Genomic DNA, 16483 nt, shown 5'->3' on the forward strand with positions numbered 1-16483 from the left:
AATATAGTAATTGAAAAAATATAATTTTTTTTTTTCTAATACTCATAATAGACATAGAGAAGTACCGCTAAGACTGAAAGGAAAATTTTATAAGATGGTGGTGAGACCTGCAATGCTCTATGGCGTTGAATGTTGGCCTTTAAAAGAGAAGCATAATAATAAGTTAAGTGTTGCCGGGATGAGAATGATTAGGTGGATGAGTGGCTTTACACTTAGAGACAAAATGCGGAATGAATATATTCGTGATAGGGTTGGTGTAGCTCCTGTGACAGACAAAATTAGAGAAAGTCGTCTTAGATGGTTTGGTCATATTAAACGTCGACCATTAGATGATCCGATTAGGAGAGTAGATGTTTTAAATTCGACTTGTGTTAAGAAAGGTAGAGGTAGACCTAGGAAGACTTGGGCTTATTGTATTAAAAATGATCTTAATTTACTAGAACTAAATGAAAATATGACACTAAATAGGACGCATTGGAGAAAAAGGATTCATGTAGTCGACCCCACGTAGTGGGATTAAGGCTTTGTTGTTGTTGTTGTTGCTCTCGCGAAACAGTCCCACAGCCCTACCTTTCCTCTTTCGAAGGCGTCGATCCTGCCTCCATCGATACCCGAATTCGCTCCGTAGGTAAGGAATCTCTTCTCCTCCCTCCGCTTCTCCCTCCTCTCCCCCATTTGGCTGAAAGCCTTCTTGATTTTGGACGATCTATCTATTGAATTTACGGTAAATCTGGAAGTGTTGAGAGGAAATGGCTAAAAACCTAGATCCAGTTGTTGGGAATTGAGTATTGCTGGTAAAAATCTAGATCCACTTTTTTTTACTGAAATTTTTGAAGCATCGAGAACGATTCCTCTGATATTTGAAATACTACGAATTTGATATTATGGTTCTCTCTCTCTCTGTAATTTTCTCTTCTGCTCTATTATTGAGTTGTTTCTTCATGTTAGAGTGGGAATGTGTTTGAACCGTGAAACATTTCTAAAATGTTTCCTCCGCATTCAATGAAGTGGTTTATTTCGAAGTGCAAAAAACCAAGGTTTTTTATTATGCTTCGAGGGTGTGCATCTCTAGTCTTGACTGAGCTGAGGTTTTTGCTAACCTAATATTATGACTGGAAGTTTTTTATGGTAGCTTTGGAATGAAATTTTTCTGGTAAAGAAATGCCTGATCTTGATTTTATTTTCACTTTTCATGATGAAGGAATATGTACAGCTTCTTGAAAAAAAGGAAAAAGAAATCGATGCTTATGCTTTTGAAGGGAAGAACAGAACCATTCTTGAAAAAAATTAGTTCGAGTAGTTCTTAAATCACTACTCCTATGTGTTTGAAGGGAAGAACAGATCTATTCTTTATGAAAAAAAGGAGTTTTACATAAATATCAGTCAATTCTTATTTATTTTTGTATGTAACAGACATGCTTCATTTTTTAAATGTATACCGCTTTACATATGCACTAAAGTTAAATTTTGGTGTTAGATATGGTACTAGATAAGAATTGGTTGGTATGCATGCAAATATCAAAATAAAAAGATTGCATCTTTTTATTTCAAAAAAATAGCTGAGGGGTAGACATTACAACTTTTGTGTACCATCTTTTTCATTTAACTAAAAAAATCTGTAAATCAGTTGCTTACAAAACACGCAAACCAAACAGCTAAACAGCTTATCCAGAACATGGGCAAATTAGTCATTTATCCAGAATCAGTTGTTTTCCAAACGCAGAAACAAAATAGTCAGCCAGCTTATCCGGATCAGCTGATCATCAGTAGATTATTAGAATAAATTGTTTATCAGCATAAACTGGATAAGCTGCAGCAGCCCCAAATAGACCCCTAGTGTAAGCTAAAAATTTTACATACTTGATAATCATATAGACTGTGCTAATGAAATAGACATGCGCACAGTACATCGGCCAAACATCTGTAGTGGTTCATAACATAAAGCTCCGTAGAGTTTCATTATACTAGAATGAGATAAAATTTAGCCTACAGGAAAAATAATATTCCTGCTTTGCATCATTGAATCCGAAATTTTAGCAAGTACGTTAACATTAAGTGGTGAAACGCAATGCAAACATGCTACCTTAAAGATAAAATTACCTCAAAATTTAAATAGCATACAAGATCAGTATGCAGCAAAAAATAAGGAAGAATTAACTCTTACGTATCTCACAAAAAATTTTAGACAAGAAAACTGCGTAGATTTAACTTACGGATCAGGGTCAATGGTAAGTACAACAATAATCGGTAGTATGCGAGTTGCAATCTCTGTCATATCATAATAGGTACTCGTGGCACATAAAGCCATTATTCCTGCCACAGCCCATTTATATAAATACTCAACTCACAAGAGGAAATATTAGAAATAAAATTAAAATAAAAACAAGTTTATCCAAGGAGACAAAAAATATCCACATTTTATTAATATAACATGCCTGCTGCACGAGCTGGAGAGAAACTGTCGCGCAAAGCACGTGCAGTAAATGCATTTATTAATACTCTCTTCCTCATCTGCAGAATTCATGCATCAGTTATTTTGCAGTCGATAAATGTGCTAAGTGGCTAATTATTAGCATGAACTAATTTAGTTGCATAGCCTTCAGCACTGGCAATAGTCTAACGAAGCTGATGTTAAGGGACCAATACAGACCCCCTCATTTAAGTAGCTGGCTATGTTCCCCAGTAGAATTGTGGTATTGGTTCTAATTGCTGGTTCTTCATCCACCTGCCAATTGTCATACAAAATAAAATAAAGACGATAGATCTTACAAAATTTCTACATAATATGACATCCTAAAGATATTCAGAGTTACAAAAATCAATAACGAAATAAAGGGCATTACGTTCATAGAAAACACTTCAAATTACCTGCAATTTTGATAGATACTTCAATAAGGAGCCTGAAATTGTACGTTGAGACAACTGCAACCATGTAGGGAGAAATCAATTATTTCTTCATAGCCACGAGATAATAAAAAAAAATCATAGAAATCATTGCTGTCAAAAGGACCATGATTAATTATACTAAGAAAGAATTACCAATTAAAATGACACTATGGAATGCATTCTTACGAAAATTACTTAGAAAAATGTTGCACGAACTAGGTGGCAAGGTGCACTCATCTCTCATTAAGCTCGCAACTTGGAAACGGATGCAGATCTTAAAAGTCATTATTCATTGGAAACCAATATTATCTACATTTTGTTGTCACTATAAATATATATTTTTAGTTTTCCAGAGATTAATTTGAATATAACACAACTATGATGTTGGTGCCTATGAAAATGATTTGTGTTTTCAAATTTCTGATTACCTCATTTAGTTTCATCCAGCTCTGACTCCTTAGTTCAACAATATCTGATTTTTTGCTTCAGCAAATGGTCGACACCCCCTTTTTCCTTTCCAGTTAATAATAAGCCACAAGTTTAGAGATAAATATTGTTATGGTCATTGATTTGGTGTTCTGATACTGTAAAAATAGGTCCGTTGTTTCCGCACAACTTGTGATTTTGAGATGTGATTGTGGTTGATGTTTATTATTGCATCATTGTTTTTCCTCCAAGGTTCTAGCTAGATTAACCATAACACAGCTTTACTTTCCCATCTTTTCTTCCAGGTTATACCTAAGGGCTGTTTGACTCAATTAGGATTTAAATTTAATAGAATTTAGTAAATCCCTAAATCCGCCAAACTCAATGAAATATTAAATCTGGGATTTAGGCAGAATCAAAGGTAAAATTGGATTTAGTAAATCTGCAAATCCACCGAAATCCTGCTCATGCCGTTGGACTGAATTTAATAAATACTATTAAAACCTCTACCAAACAGCCCATACATTAGCAATACTGCCCTTTTCCTTGCTGAATTCTAGCATCTGGCTACAGTAATCTATCGAGTAACTTGTACTTCACATGTCTTTGTCCGACAACTTGTTTCAGCCTTCCACACCATCCTATTGAAAGCAAGTTGGCAAATGCATTTCCATATTCGGTTTTTGAACTTTGTTGGTAATTGACTAATTGGTTTTCAACTATTCTTGTTAATGACATTATAACAGGAAACGGGAATAGTTGGAAACGATATTTTAAAGATAAAACCTACTGTTCTGCTGAAAATAAAGTTGAGAACTTGTTTTTTGTTAGAATCCAAGTGATATCGGAGCTAATCCAAATCACAACCAAACAACAAATTATGGTTGACTTCAAAGGTTACAAAGATGAATCCTCAAACATAAAACAACACAAACATGCAAACAACATGTGTCAACGACGACTCTGCAAAATAAGAAAACAGCACAAAACACAAAAACGACCCTCTAGATGAGAGCATTGGGCCCGGAAGGAAAGGAAGAGAGCGGCGGCAGTTCTGGAAGATGTCAGGCAGCAGGTGGTTGGGGCACTGTAGGGCGTAGGAGTGATGGGAGACTGATGGGAGGAGGCTGGCAACAGCTTGCTGCGGCGTAGAAGGAAGCAGGTGAGGTGGCAGTCAATTGCAGGAAGAGGCGGTCCTGGGCTGGACAGCAGCAAGAAGAGGCGGTCCTGGGCTGGACAGCAGCAGGAAGAGGCCCTAGATGGGCTGGTGGTAACAAGGATAGGCCCTGGAAGGGCTGGTGACAGCAAAGACAGGCCCCGGTGGGGCTGGCCATAACAGGCCTTCAAGGGGTAGGCGTCAGAAACCACATGCCCTGGAGGGGCTGACAGTACCAGGAAGGATGGAACTAGCGAACATAAGCACCACAATGGACGAGTTACAGCCGGAGCACCATCTCGCCGTCAGATAAACACCGGAGACAGAAATCTGAAATAAAAAATAATAAGGAACTAAACCTTTATAAGAAATAGGTACTAGCAGTTAGAATAGGATGGAATTAGAATTAGAATAGGAAGGCATAGAAAAGGTAAGGAAGAGAAATAGGAAAGGAAGGAGGGCAGCCGATTTGGAAAGGGAGAATCCTCTCCCTTTGGGCGGCAAGTCCCCTAGGCTGGGTTGCGGTCCTGTAGCAGCTATAAAATCGCGTCCATAGTAAGCTCTTGCATCAATCTCTCAAGATTTTGGAAAGTTTCGACCTCATTTGTCAAAACTTCTGTCTTCTCATCATATAACGTCAAGTCGGTCATGTTGAAGGTGGTGAAAACGTTGTAATCTCAGTAAGTCCATCATGTTAGCGCTGATATTCCATAACACATCATGAATAAATTCTATTCTGACACAATCATAACTAAAACTAACAGTGATGAACATCCTTACAAATCAGGCCTCGAGCCATCAAATCTGTAATTGGCTTCTTCCACTCTTAATACTCATCCGAGTGCATCTGATAAACAAGCATGTAAGGAGGAATCAACTTTGGGACGAAATCTATGGCAAACTAGACCACACTGAAGTATAACCACTCAGGAAAGGACTCTTCTCCTTCCTCTCTAAAAGAACCTGAATCCCATTGGAGAATTCTCTTCCTCATAAAACTCCAAAGATAATTTTCAAAACTGTGGTTCCTCCCTCTTGTCTGGACATTTGATGTTGGGTACACTGCTGAACAAAATCTATCTGAACTACTCTACATAATGTTCCAAAAGTAACTCAAAATCTTCTCATCTTTGACGAGTTGGACCTCCCTAAATAGGCGCAGCTCAAGAGGTAGGCTATATATCTGAAAAGTTTGAAATCTTCGAATATTAAGTTGCCCTGTGTCTAGTATTAGCTCAAACTTATGGCCCTTTCGAATATCCAATGTCACTCCTGCTGATGCTCCTTCGATTGCCTGCAAAATATAGTTCGAGACACCATAACCTCATAATCTAATAAACGTCCACTACCTTGAATTCACTGCCTTCTAGAACAGTTACTGTCAACTTAGCTAGAATCTCTCTCTTGGGTTCAACTGAAATCAATGACTTCATTTCCTCCCATGCTAGTAGTTGGTACTCCTCTTTTATGCCTCACTCTCTTTTGTGTCTACTATATCATTGTTTATTTCTTCAATTGCTCCATCATCAGTGAAAGCAATCACTCCCCTGGTTGTGCAACCCTACTCACTATGCTCAAACCCGTAGCACCTGAAGCACTTCTTGATTGGGATGGATGTAGGGATGTGGCTTGGTACCCCCTGTTCTCCACTCTGAATCAAATTTTCCTCTAATGGGGTCAGCTTAGATGTTCTCTTCTATAAGACTCTGAGATTGAATCCTGCCTAAAGATGTGGAGGTCGTTTAGTGAAATCTCTCCACTTCTGAAACTAGGGTTTGAACATTTTGTCTAAAGTAAGCTAGTAGGAACTGGCGCTGCATCTGTCACATCATCTTGGACCAGGCGGTAATCTTAACTTTTCCATCATGTTGGTTGTGGTTTAGGTTGGGAGGTGAAAGAAGGTGTATGAGACTAATTAAAGGTATAGGAAAATCATTTTGGGATTTCTAATTTTGAAAATCAGCAAGAGAAGGTCCAAAATTTGGTTATAGTTTGGAATATGAAAGAAATTTTTTTGGCAGAGGTGGCTCAGGGAGGGAAAGTTGCTAGGAAATCTTGGGATATGACAAAGGTTGAATTAGCTCTGATACCAAATGATATCGGAGTTAATCTAAACCAAGCCCGAACGACATTTTATTGTTGAATCAAAAGTTACAACAACGAATCCTCAAAAACATAAAACAACACAAAAATGCAAAAAACAGGTTCCAACGACTACTCTGTAAAATATAAAAGAAAACAACACAAGACATATAAATGGCCCTCTAGAGGAGAGCGATAGACTAGGAAGGAAAGGAAGAAAGTTGCAACAATGCTGGAAGGTGTTGGGTGACAATTGGTTGCGACACTGGAGGACGTAAGAGTGATGGGGGACTACTGTGAGGAGGGTGACAACAGGTAGTTGCGACATGGGAGGGAGCAGGAAAGTGGGAGTGAACTGGACAATAGTAGGAAGGGGCGGCTATGGGGTGGAGAACAACGAGAAGAGGCTCTTGCAGGTAGGACAACAACAGAAAGAGACGATTGTGGGTTGGACAGCAGCAGCAAGAGGACCTAGAAGGGCTCGCGGCAACAAGGACAGGCCCTGGAGGGGTAACTTCTCCAGCAGGAAGGATGGAACGAGCAGAGATAATCACCACCACGAAACGAGTTACAGCCAAAGTAACTTCTCACCGTCGGATACAACCCTGTGAAAGCAGAAATGATGGAGGCAGAAATTTGAAAACAGAAATAATCAGGAACAAAACCCTAAGCTAGCATATATATATATATATATATATATATCAAAATGGCGGTGACGCGCGCTCTGCTAGGATTTTCTCCATGGCGATTTCCGACGTTGAAAATCTATTCTTTCATTCCATAGTCGACGTCGGTTCCCGTCGGCGCAACTTTTGCTTGCAGGCTCGCACGTCGATATGAGGTTTGGCTGCGTCATTGCAGTCAACTCTTTACACTCCGTCATTTTGCTCGCAGGCCCGCACGACTATTTTGGCTCTGTCTTTAGGCTGATTCATCTTCCTCCTCGTTCCATCTCGATAGAAGCATCTTCGGCTTGGCCTCTATTGGCTACGTCGTTGCCGATGCTGCTCCCTGTTGCAGTCTTGCAGTGCTTTCTGCTCCGTCCGCTGCACTGCCCTATCTCCTGCAGTGCTTGTGTGAAGCACACTAATGGCCTTCGGGATTTCCAACGCTGCCTCCCTTGCCAATGATAACCCCGCCAAACCTCCTATGCTATAGTAGTTCACAACTGCGGCTCCTATTTCCACCTTGCAGATAGTCCAATATTCTCGCAGATGTACCATGATTCTGTTGCAGGATATGGAGATTGCAATCTCATCAAAGAAGTAGAGAAAAAGACAGGCAAACCAACAATATTCTTCTCTGATGCTGAAATTTCAACTCGTACAGGAAAATACAAATTTACACTAGTTAGAAAGTTCCAATTAGGTTTCCCAAAGATGAAAATTATCAGAAAGGTTTTTGAAGACTTCAAACTAGTTGGGGTTTGACAGGTGGGTCATTTCAACAGAAGACGTGTTATGATACAGCTGAGTACAGAAGAAGATTACACAAGAATTTGCTCAAAGAAATTCATCACAATTGAGGGCAAACATATGAAATTTCTCAAATGGGCTCCTAATTTTGATCCCAGTCAAGAACCCTCAATTGCGCATATCTGGTTCTCATTACCTGACTCAAGTTTCATTTCTTTAACCTGCCTATCTTATATGCAATTGGGACTATCATTGAAAAACCTTTATAGGTAGACTTACCCACAGTTCATTTCCCAAGTCCCTCTACTACAAGGATTTTGATTGAAAGAAATATTACAGTACCAGATGTAGAAGAAGTCTGACTTGACTCTACTCACAATGGTTATTGGCAAAAAATCATTATGGAACAAAAACCTTACTACTGCAAGCACTGCAAGATGTTCGGCATACTGCAAGCACTGCAAGATGTTCGGATACCCGTAGAAAAAATGTTTCAGATTTCACCCACAGTTGAGAACTAATAGTCAAAAGCAAAAACATGTTGTTAGTGCACCCCACGCGTCTGAATGCGCTCCCAACAAACCTGATGACAGCCAACCTGAGGAGGGAATCACCACATAACAGAAGTTGGTGTCTGCCCCTGGGAAACCTTCTCCCGACCATACTACAAAAGGATATTTTTCAGACCGAAAATCAGGATAGCCATGCAGCTCCTATTCAGGAAGCATTAGGTGCAGAGGTGACAATTCACACTTCACATACACTGGAACCTATCGTTGTAGCAACAAATGTTTTTCCTTATACTGTGGTTCTAATATCTAATCAGCCTGAGGAACACATGAGTCAGTCTTCTGATAAAGAAAGACAGATTTACACTTCTCGACGGAAGAAGACTGGGGGCGTACTCCAACTTGGAAACTTAATGGATGATACTTTAGTTACTCTTGGCAATGACACGACACTTCAACACTTCAAACACTTCAAAGTCTATTATCTGGTTCCGCTCCTAAAACTAGAAGAAGAGGCAGAACTAAACTGGCTCGTCCCTAGCAACTTGTTTTCTGCAAATTTTAATGTTTTTGAGTTTATCTATATACTTTAATTGGGATATTACTGCACTTGTATCGTATGGGTAGAGTGCCTTTATTGAGCCCTCTCATACAACCTTTATGTATCTTCTCTATTTCAATAAAATTAGCCCTTGGGCTTTTCAATATGAAAATGGCGACGAGCTCTGCTAGAGTTTCTCCTGGCGTTAACCTTTGGCTTCACTCCATCGTCTTCGTGCGTGACTACTGTTTTGTTGGCTTCGGATACAATCTCGCTCGCTGTTTACTTAGCCTTCTTCGTTCTCAGTCGTTTTCTCTGGACAGCTATGCTAGCACCGCGTCTTCGTTGTTTCGTCGTTGCTTCGCTTCCTCATCGCACGTCGTTGTTTCCGTCGTTGCCTTCTTCGCCCTCGTCGCACGTCATTGTTTTCTTCGCAAGCTGCTTGTCGTCTGCGTCGAGTGCATTCGTCCTCGGTCGCCGACTGCGTCCCACTGCTCAACGACAGTGCGCACGCAGTGAATCACTGACCATGGTGATGGCCTCGGGGGTTCTTTCCTATGCCGCTGCCCTCGCCGGTGATAACCCTGCTCACGCCCCTCTTTCGAATGTTTTCGCAAAGTTAACACGATACTTTTGCTCTTGGCATTGAAACCAGATTTCTCAAAAAAATATCCCGTAAAAATGGCAAACCTGCAATCTTTCTTACAGAGGCCAAGATCTCCACGCAAGATGCGCCCTGCCGATTGTTCTTAGAAGGTAACTTTCTTTATGGAAACCCTAAACTTGAGCTAATTCGAAAGGATTTTGAGCAAATGAAGCTGAAAGGGAGTCGAAAGATTGGTAAATTGGATAGTCGGCACATTTTCATTCAACTATCAAATGATGCAAACTACGCTCATTTGGTTGCGAGAAGACTCCTTCAAATAGACAACCAGGTGATGAAAGTTTTAAAATGGACGGTAGATTTTGACCGTCGTACTGAACCTCCTACCATTCATGTTTGGCTGCGCTTCCCAGGTTTGAAAGTCCACCTTTACCATCAAGAGCTCTTCTTCGCTTTAGTTATGGTATACGATAAACCTCTCAAAACTAATATGTCTATAGTGAATCTAACTCGGCCTTCTGAAGCTAGAATTTTGATAGAACGGGATATTACTTTACCATTTCCGGGAGAGATATGGATTGGTACACAACATCAGGGATTTTGGCAGCAAACAGAACTTTAACAGATACCTCTTTATTGCACCCACTGTCGGATGTTCTCTTTCTCAATGTTATCATTTGCATCCAAATCTAAAACCTCAGAGTAAAAATGCTACTAGATCTGCCCCACTTCATATCTGTCCCTCTTCCGCCCCCGAGTGCATTCCACAGACTTTTGAAACACCGGTTGACATGATGTCACCTCTCCCTCTCAATACTGGAGACAATATTGTTTCTGTTCTTCCGATTGATGTATTGGCAGATGGTTCACTTGGGCATCCTACAGTCTCTATCACTGTTGAAAACAATACTGCAAGATCCTTACCTCTAAAGGATATTCTTCGGTCTGATAATCAGGATAGTATCGCAACTCCACAACCTCAGGAAGCATCAGGTGCTGAGGGGACAGACTTACCATCTCTTCAGAATGAGAATGTTGTTACTGTTAATCAGGAGCTAGGGGCTCATCCTCTTCTACATTCCCGACAATCTGTTGATCACACTGATCAGATGAGTCAGTCTTCGGATGAGGAATGACAGGTATACACATCTAGGAAGAAAAAGAAGAATGGAAGCACACACCAGCTTGGGAATAGATGATACTTTAGTAACTTCGGGTAATGGCACGACACTCAGCAACTTGTTAGCTGGCTCCGTTCCTAGAACCAGAGGCAAAGTCAGGACCAAGCTGGCTCATCCCTAACAACTGGTTTTCTGCGAGTTATGGATTTTAGAATTTTATCAATGTCTTATCTTTTTTAGGATGTTAGTGTCTGTGTATCGTATGGGTAGGGCGCATTTATTGGGTCCTCTCATACAACATTTATGTACCTTTTCAATTTTAATAAAATTAGCCCTCAGGCGTTTCAAAAAAAAATAATTAATAGTAGTTAGAATATGATTGCATAGAAAGGGCAAGGAATAAATATAAGAAAGGAAGATTAATAGGAAGGGAATAGAAATAAGAAAGGAAGGGGGCGGCTGATTTTGGAAAGGGAGGATCCTCTCCATTTGGGCAGCAAGTCCCCTGGGTTGAACTGCGGTAATATAACAGCAACAATACCGCATCCACATAAGCTCCCGCATCACCAAGTGTGTTTCATTACAACTTGTAGAATTGTTAAATCTTAGAGGGTAAATAGGTCCTCTAAGTTCTTGTGCATGCTATTGAATGTGGATTCTTTGGAGTCATGATGTCAACTGTCAGAGGACAATTCCCTATGTACAAATATGTGACTTATATCTTCCAATCAGAGATTTCCATGCTTGTTGTCCTTTTATCAAATTTATTAGTGATCGAATTATGTAAATAAGTCAAATTTGATACATCTCAATTTATGCGCTTGTAGAGTGAATCTTAATCATTGTAAATTTTTATATTATTTCTTAAACTTTTTGCGACTTAAATATTATTGTTTCGAATAAATAAAGTGCATTTTTTAGAATTTGCACCAAAAGACACTAATATTCACCTGAATCAGAGTTGATGAATTGCATTTTTTTTCCATATTTCCTTTTTATCTTATTCTATGTTCACATTAGTGAACCTGAGACTCTAAGACAGCCACATCAAATTGTATTAGAATTAATTGTTGTATTATCACATCAACTAGTAATAGGACTTATTAATTGGGCCATTAAAAAATAAACAAATGATACAATTAAAATATAATAAATTTATAATTCTAGATTATAATTTCATTATTATCAAAAAAATCAATATTCCTATAGTTGATAAGAGTCATAAATTTGAACTTACAAAACTTCTTCAAATATCATCATCAATTGTTTTTGAAAGACTTGTAAGCTAAATAAAAACTAATGGGGCATGCTTGAATGCGTAACTTTTTGGATGCATGAAAGCATGGATGAAGCAGGAGTGTCTCCCACAAGCCCGAACCGTGTGGGACTTCGGAGTCGCGGAATTGCCGCAATCCAGCCACCCATTCTAATTTGTATTTCAGCCTGGATTGTCTTCCTTCTTTTTTTTATTTCCTTATTTAATTCTTATTTTCCTTAGTCATAAGTAGAGCTTTACTTGAGGGACTATTTATGTGTTGCTATTTTCTAGTTTAAGAGGACTTTTAATTTGTTATCACAGCCCAACAAGCCAAAGTTATTTAGGATTTTCTCTTCCTTGCCCCAAACAAAAACTCTAAATAACCTAATCTAACACTCCCCAACACAAAAAAAAAAAAAAAAAAAAAAAAAAAAAAATTTTCCCCCTATCACACCTATCACTACTACAGCAATTCCTAGCCCCTACCCTAAAAATTTTCAAAATCCAATTTTTCCTACCTCCACAAAAATTCCACCACTACACCTATCTCAAAAACCTAAGCACCTAACTAACATTGAATTACAATCCTACAACTGTCAGAATCCTTGATAAGGAGAAAAGTACACAATGCCACCTAGGAGAAATCAACAAAGAGGTGTCCAAGACCTTATTATAGAGGATATGTAGCGAGAAATCCTCCAACTGCAATTGCGGCTCGCCATATTCAAGAGACAATCCAAAAGGGCTCACCCGTAGCCACAACGACAGTTTATCAGATCGAGACGAAGAAGTGAATTCATTCCACCATAAAGTTTCCAATGATGAATAATCAATGCCCCGAAGATTTGGTGTAGAATGCCAGAGAAGAAGCCAGAAACTTAGAGTGAAGGTAGATTTCTCAGATTTTGACAAAAGCATGGATTCGAATGAGTTTATCAACTGGCTTTAAACAGTAGAACTGCTTTTTTAGTGCAAGGATGTTCCTCAGGACAAATGAGTTAAATTGACTATCATCAAGTTTAGGAAAAATGCTTCATTAAGGTGGGAGAACATGAAGTGTATTCGACAAGAGAAGGGGATGGTAAGATCACTATATAATCCAAGATGAAAAAAGACATGTTGCGCAAATATCTTTCCCCGCAATACCGATAGAGCATGTTCATAAACCTCTATATGTTGCGCCAGAGACACTTCTGTGGAGTACACAACTGCTTTGATCAACTTATGATGAAATGTGAGTTGGTGGAGTAAATAAGCGCACAGTAATGAGGTATCTTGTAGGACTAAGATTGTCTGTTAGTAATGTGGTGCAGCTGCAGTTATATTAGTCCCTACTAGATGTACAAACCCTAGCTTTGAAGGTGGAGAGACGACAACATCACCGGATCACCGACACCCCTTACGGGCAGAGTTCAACCCCAGAATCAGACAACAAAAGTACACCCAATAGAGCACCGAAGCTGACACTATCAGAGGAGAAGTCAATCCAGGTGGAGAATAGATGGAGCCGCCAACGCTCCTAAATCCATCCCTTACAGAGAGTGCTTTAAGTGTCACAGATTTAGGCGCATTGCATCAGATTGCCCATACAAGAGAATGATATCTTTCATTGAGCAGGGTGTTGTGAAGGAGCCAGAGGGTGAAGACCTAGATGCAGAGATTAGAGAGTACTTGCTTACAATAGACGAGGAAGAGATGCTAATGATTCAAGCTGAGCCCAAGAGAGAAACACTAATATGATTATAATTTGTTGTACTAGAAAGTAGAGAGTTTGATATAATAGATATTCATATAGAGTTTGAGGATGTGTTGCCACGACCAATCTTTTTGCAGACATTGAGAGAAACCTCATCATAAATAGCATTGCTTGTCCAAAAAAGCAGTGAATTCAATGAGTCGATATCAAACACAAGGGAACCCCTACTAAATAGATTTCAAGATTTTCAAACATACAATTTACCTCCAAAATTGCTACTGTTGAGAGAGATCCAGCATGTTCTCACTTTAGATAAAGCTGAGGAAACTCTGAGTTATTTTTGAAATACTATATGAAATAAGTTGAGTGATGAGTTATAATTCAGCTCAACAACGCATTGAGGGATAGATGGCCAGATAGGAGAGGTGAACAACAATCGTGAAAAAAAACTAGGTCATTTTATGGGAAAGAACATTCAACAGTGAGATTCAGGTCCGTTGATAAAAGAAGAAAAAACTTCTCCAAGACGAGGAGAATGATGTGGGTGTGTCTCCCACGATCCCGAACCATGCGGAATTTCATAATCGCAGAATTGCCGCAATTCCGCCTCACGTCCGAATTTCTATTTCAGCCCAAATTTTCTTCCTTTTTGATTTATTTCCCATTCATCTATTTCCCTTGTCTTTGTTTCCTATTCATTTTTTTTTATCTTTATTTCCTATTTTTCTTATTCCTAAGTAGGGTTTTACTTGAGAGACTATTTATGTATTGTTATCTTCTAGTCTGAAAAGACTTTTGATTTGTTTTATGCTATTTAGAGAAGTTTTCTCCTGGTTATCTATATTGGAGTGATATATTCTTAGATTTCTTTCAGACTGTGTGTCTGTAACATGGTAGGATCGAGATGGTGATCTCTCCTAGACACTCGGAGACCTCCTTCGTCGTCCAACTCGCAGTAAATTGTTGTTCACAATAGGAAAACTGCTTTTTTATGTTCTGGTTCATTGTCTCGTGGTTATCCATCCATGCCACAATTTTAGCCGACACCCCTCTTCATATCTACACTACATTATTTCGTGATTTTCTATGTTGTTTTTAATTAGGATAGTCGTCGAACATCGTCTATTCCCCCTCCAAATATCACTGACCAAAATTTCATCCCCTTACTATTCCTCTACCTCCTCCCCATCAGACCCGCTTCTCGAACACCTTCTAGGAGCCCTAGATTGGTGTCAATAGATTTTATAATTTTTTAATGTGCTAACATAAAACTAGTAGTAAATGATAAATTCCGAGATATCATAGTCGATGCATCTCTCTAGTAGAGAACCAAATTAAGTAAGAAAAATACGACCCAAGCTAAGATGAAATTAAGGAAAAAAAATGGCTTGAGCTAAACATAAAATTCCCTTGATTTCTTAGATAACCCTGAACGCTCAATAAATTGCAACTATATGCATTTGAACTGATTGTACAGGCACATCATCATACATCCAATGTATTAACAAAATAACAAGTCTAAGAAGACTCCGCAAAAGGAAAGAAATAATTAAAATCAATTACCTTAGGTGCCAATACAAGCATGGACTTTAGAGTCAATTCACGAAGAAATGCAGAACTATCTGAAAAACCGGTGGCTACATGAGGAAATATCTAGCAGAAGAAATTAAGAAAATGATAATCAGATTTCCATTCAGTTAGTCTAGAATACCAAGAGTCACTATTACAAATACGTTTGTGTTCACATACTTGTTCATCAACAAGTTGAGCAGTTAGTGATTCTCCAAACTGATCTATGTGCTGAAGAAGACCAACTCGGACAGCTCGGTCAGGGGAGGCAAATAGTTTAACAATACTCGGCAACACCTATAGAATAACACAATTTATTGAAACTGGTGTATTTCAAATTAGGAAGATGATAAAAAACCTAATTATAAAACAATACAGCTTGGCAGAAATATTTTATGGAAGGAAAAGTATAACTATTACATTACCTTGACACTGAACTCATCTACAGAAAGCCATGAGCCCATCTTCAATAAGGTTGTCAAGGCGGGAGCAGCAGCGGAACCAAATTCTAAAGCAGAAGCTAACAATGGAAGCAGCTAAAAACAAAGAAAGACAAAGTCATGGAATTATAATAATCTCATGTTAAGCTAAAATAAAAAGGACACTGGCGACCTTTTTAAGTACAATCTGGCGTGGGAGTTGTTCCACTAAATTAGGAAGTTTTCTAAAAAAGGAGTCTTTTTCTACGCTGTCCTTTAAGTTTAGAATTTCCATGAACTGTATGGTTTCCACCAGTTTATTTTGAAAATACTCTACAAAATAAGAAAGTATTACAATAATTTTCTTGCAACAAAAAACAAAAATAATAATAATAATAATACAATAAGAATCATTATCAATAATAATAACATAACGGCAGTTTGAAGGTCACATATAAGTGAATGATGAAATCAGCTCAATCAAGCTTGGTTAGCAAACAGAATATGCAGAAAGAAACACCCCATCACTTGGACACTTGGAACAAAAGATTAAAAAATTTCTGCATGTTTAAAAATAAAGCAACAACTTTACCGCTGTTATCGATAAGCTTGGAGGGATTTAGTCTTCTGGATGGTGAGGAACTCAATAATCTCTGATAATCTGGTAGAAGGGACTGAGAAAAATGAGAAAAAGAACAAAAAATAGAAACAAAAAGGTTAGTGCAAATGTAAGGAATAATAAGTGCAGAAACTGAAAAAAAAACAGATTTTCAATCAGAATTCAGTATAATATTTCACTAG

At 38.6% G+C, this 16483-nt stretch overlaps 1 protein-coding gene across 1 annotated transcript in view; it reads right to left on the reverse strand.

Moving 5' to 3' along the window:
- The window catches only part of LOC110037372 (probable inactive serine/threonine-protein kinase scy1), a 106181-nt gene that overhangs the window by 56764 nt on the left and 32934 nt on the right, over nt 1–16483 (reverse strand). Inside the window, exons 8-16 of the mRNA XM_020742005.1 lie at nt 16275–16356; nt 15876–16015; nt 15689–15799; nt 15444–15560; nt 15258–15347; nt 2869–2922; nt 2651–2725; nt 2436–2511; nt 2214–2313 (exon numbers count right to left, since the gene is read on the reverse strand). Coding sequence (XP_020597664.1) covers nt 2214–2313; nt 2436–2511; nt 2651–2725; nt 2869–2922; nt 15258–15347; nt 15444–15560; nt 15689–15799; nt 15876–16015; nt 16275–16356 — 845 coding nt within the window. The remainder of the gene's footprint in view (nt 1–2213; nt 2314–2435; nt 2512–2650; nt 2726–2868; nt 2923–15257; nt 15348–15443; nt 15561–15688; nt 15800–15875; nt 16016–16274; nt 16357–16483) is intronic.

This window comes from Phalaenopsis equestris, unplaced genomic scaffold (assembly GCF_001263595.1).
Source record: "Phalaenopsis equestris unplaced genomic scaffold, ASM126359v1 Scaffold219108, whole genome shotgun sequence".
NCBI lineage: Eukaryota > Viridiplantae > Streptophyta > Magnoliopsida > Asparagales > Orchidaceae > Phalaenopsis > Phalaenopsis equestris.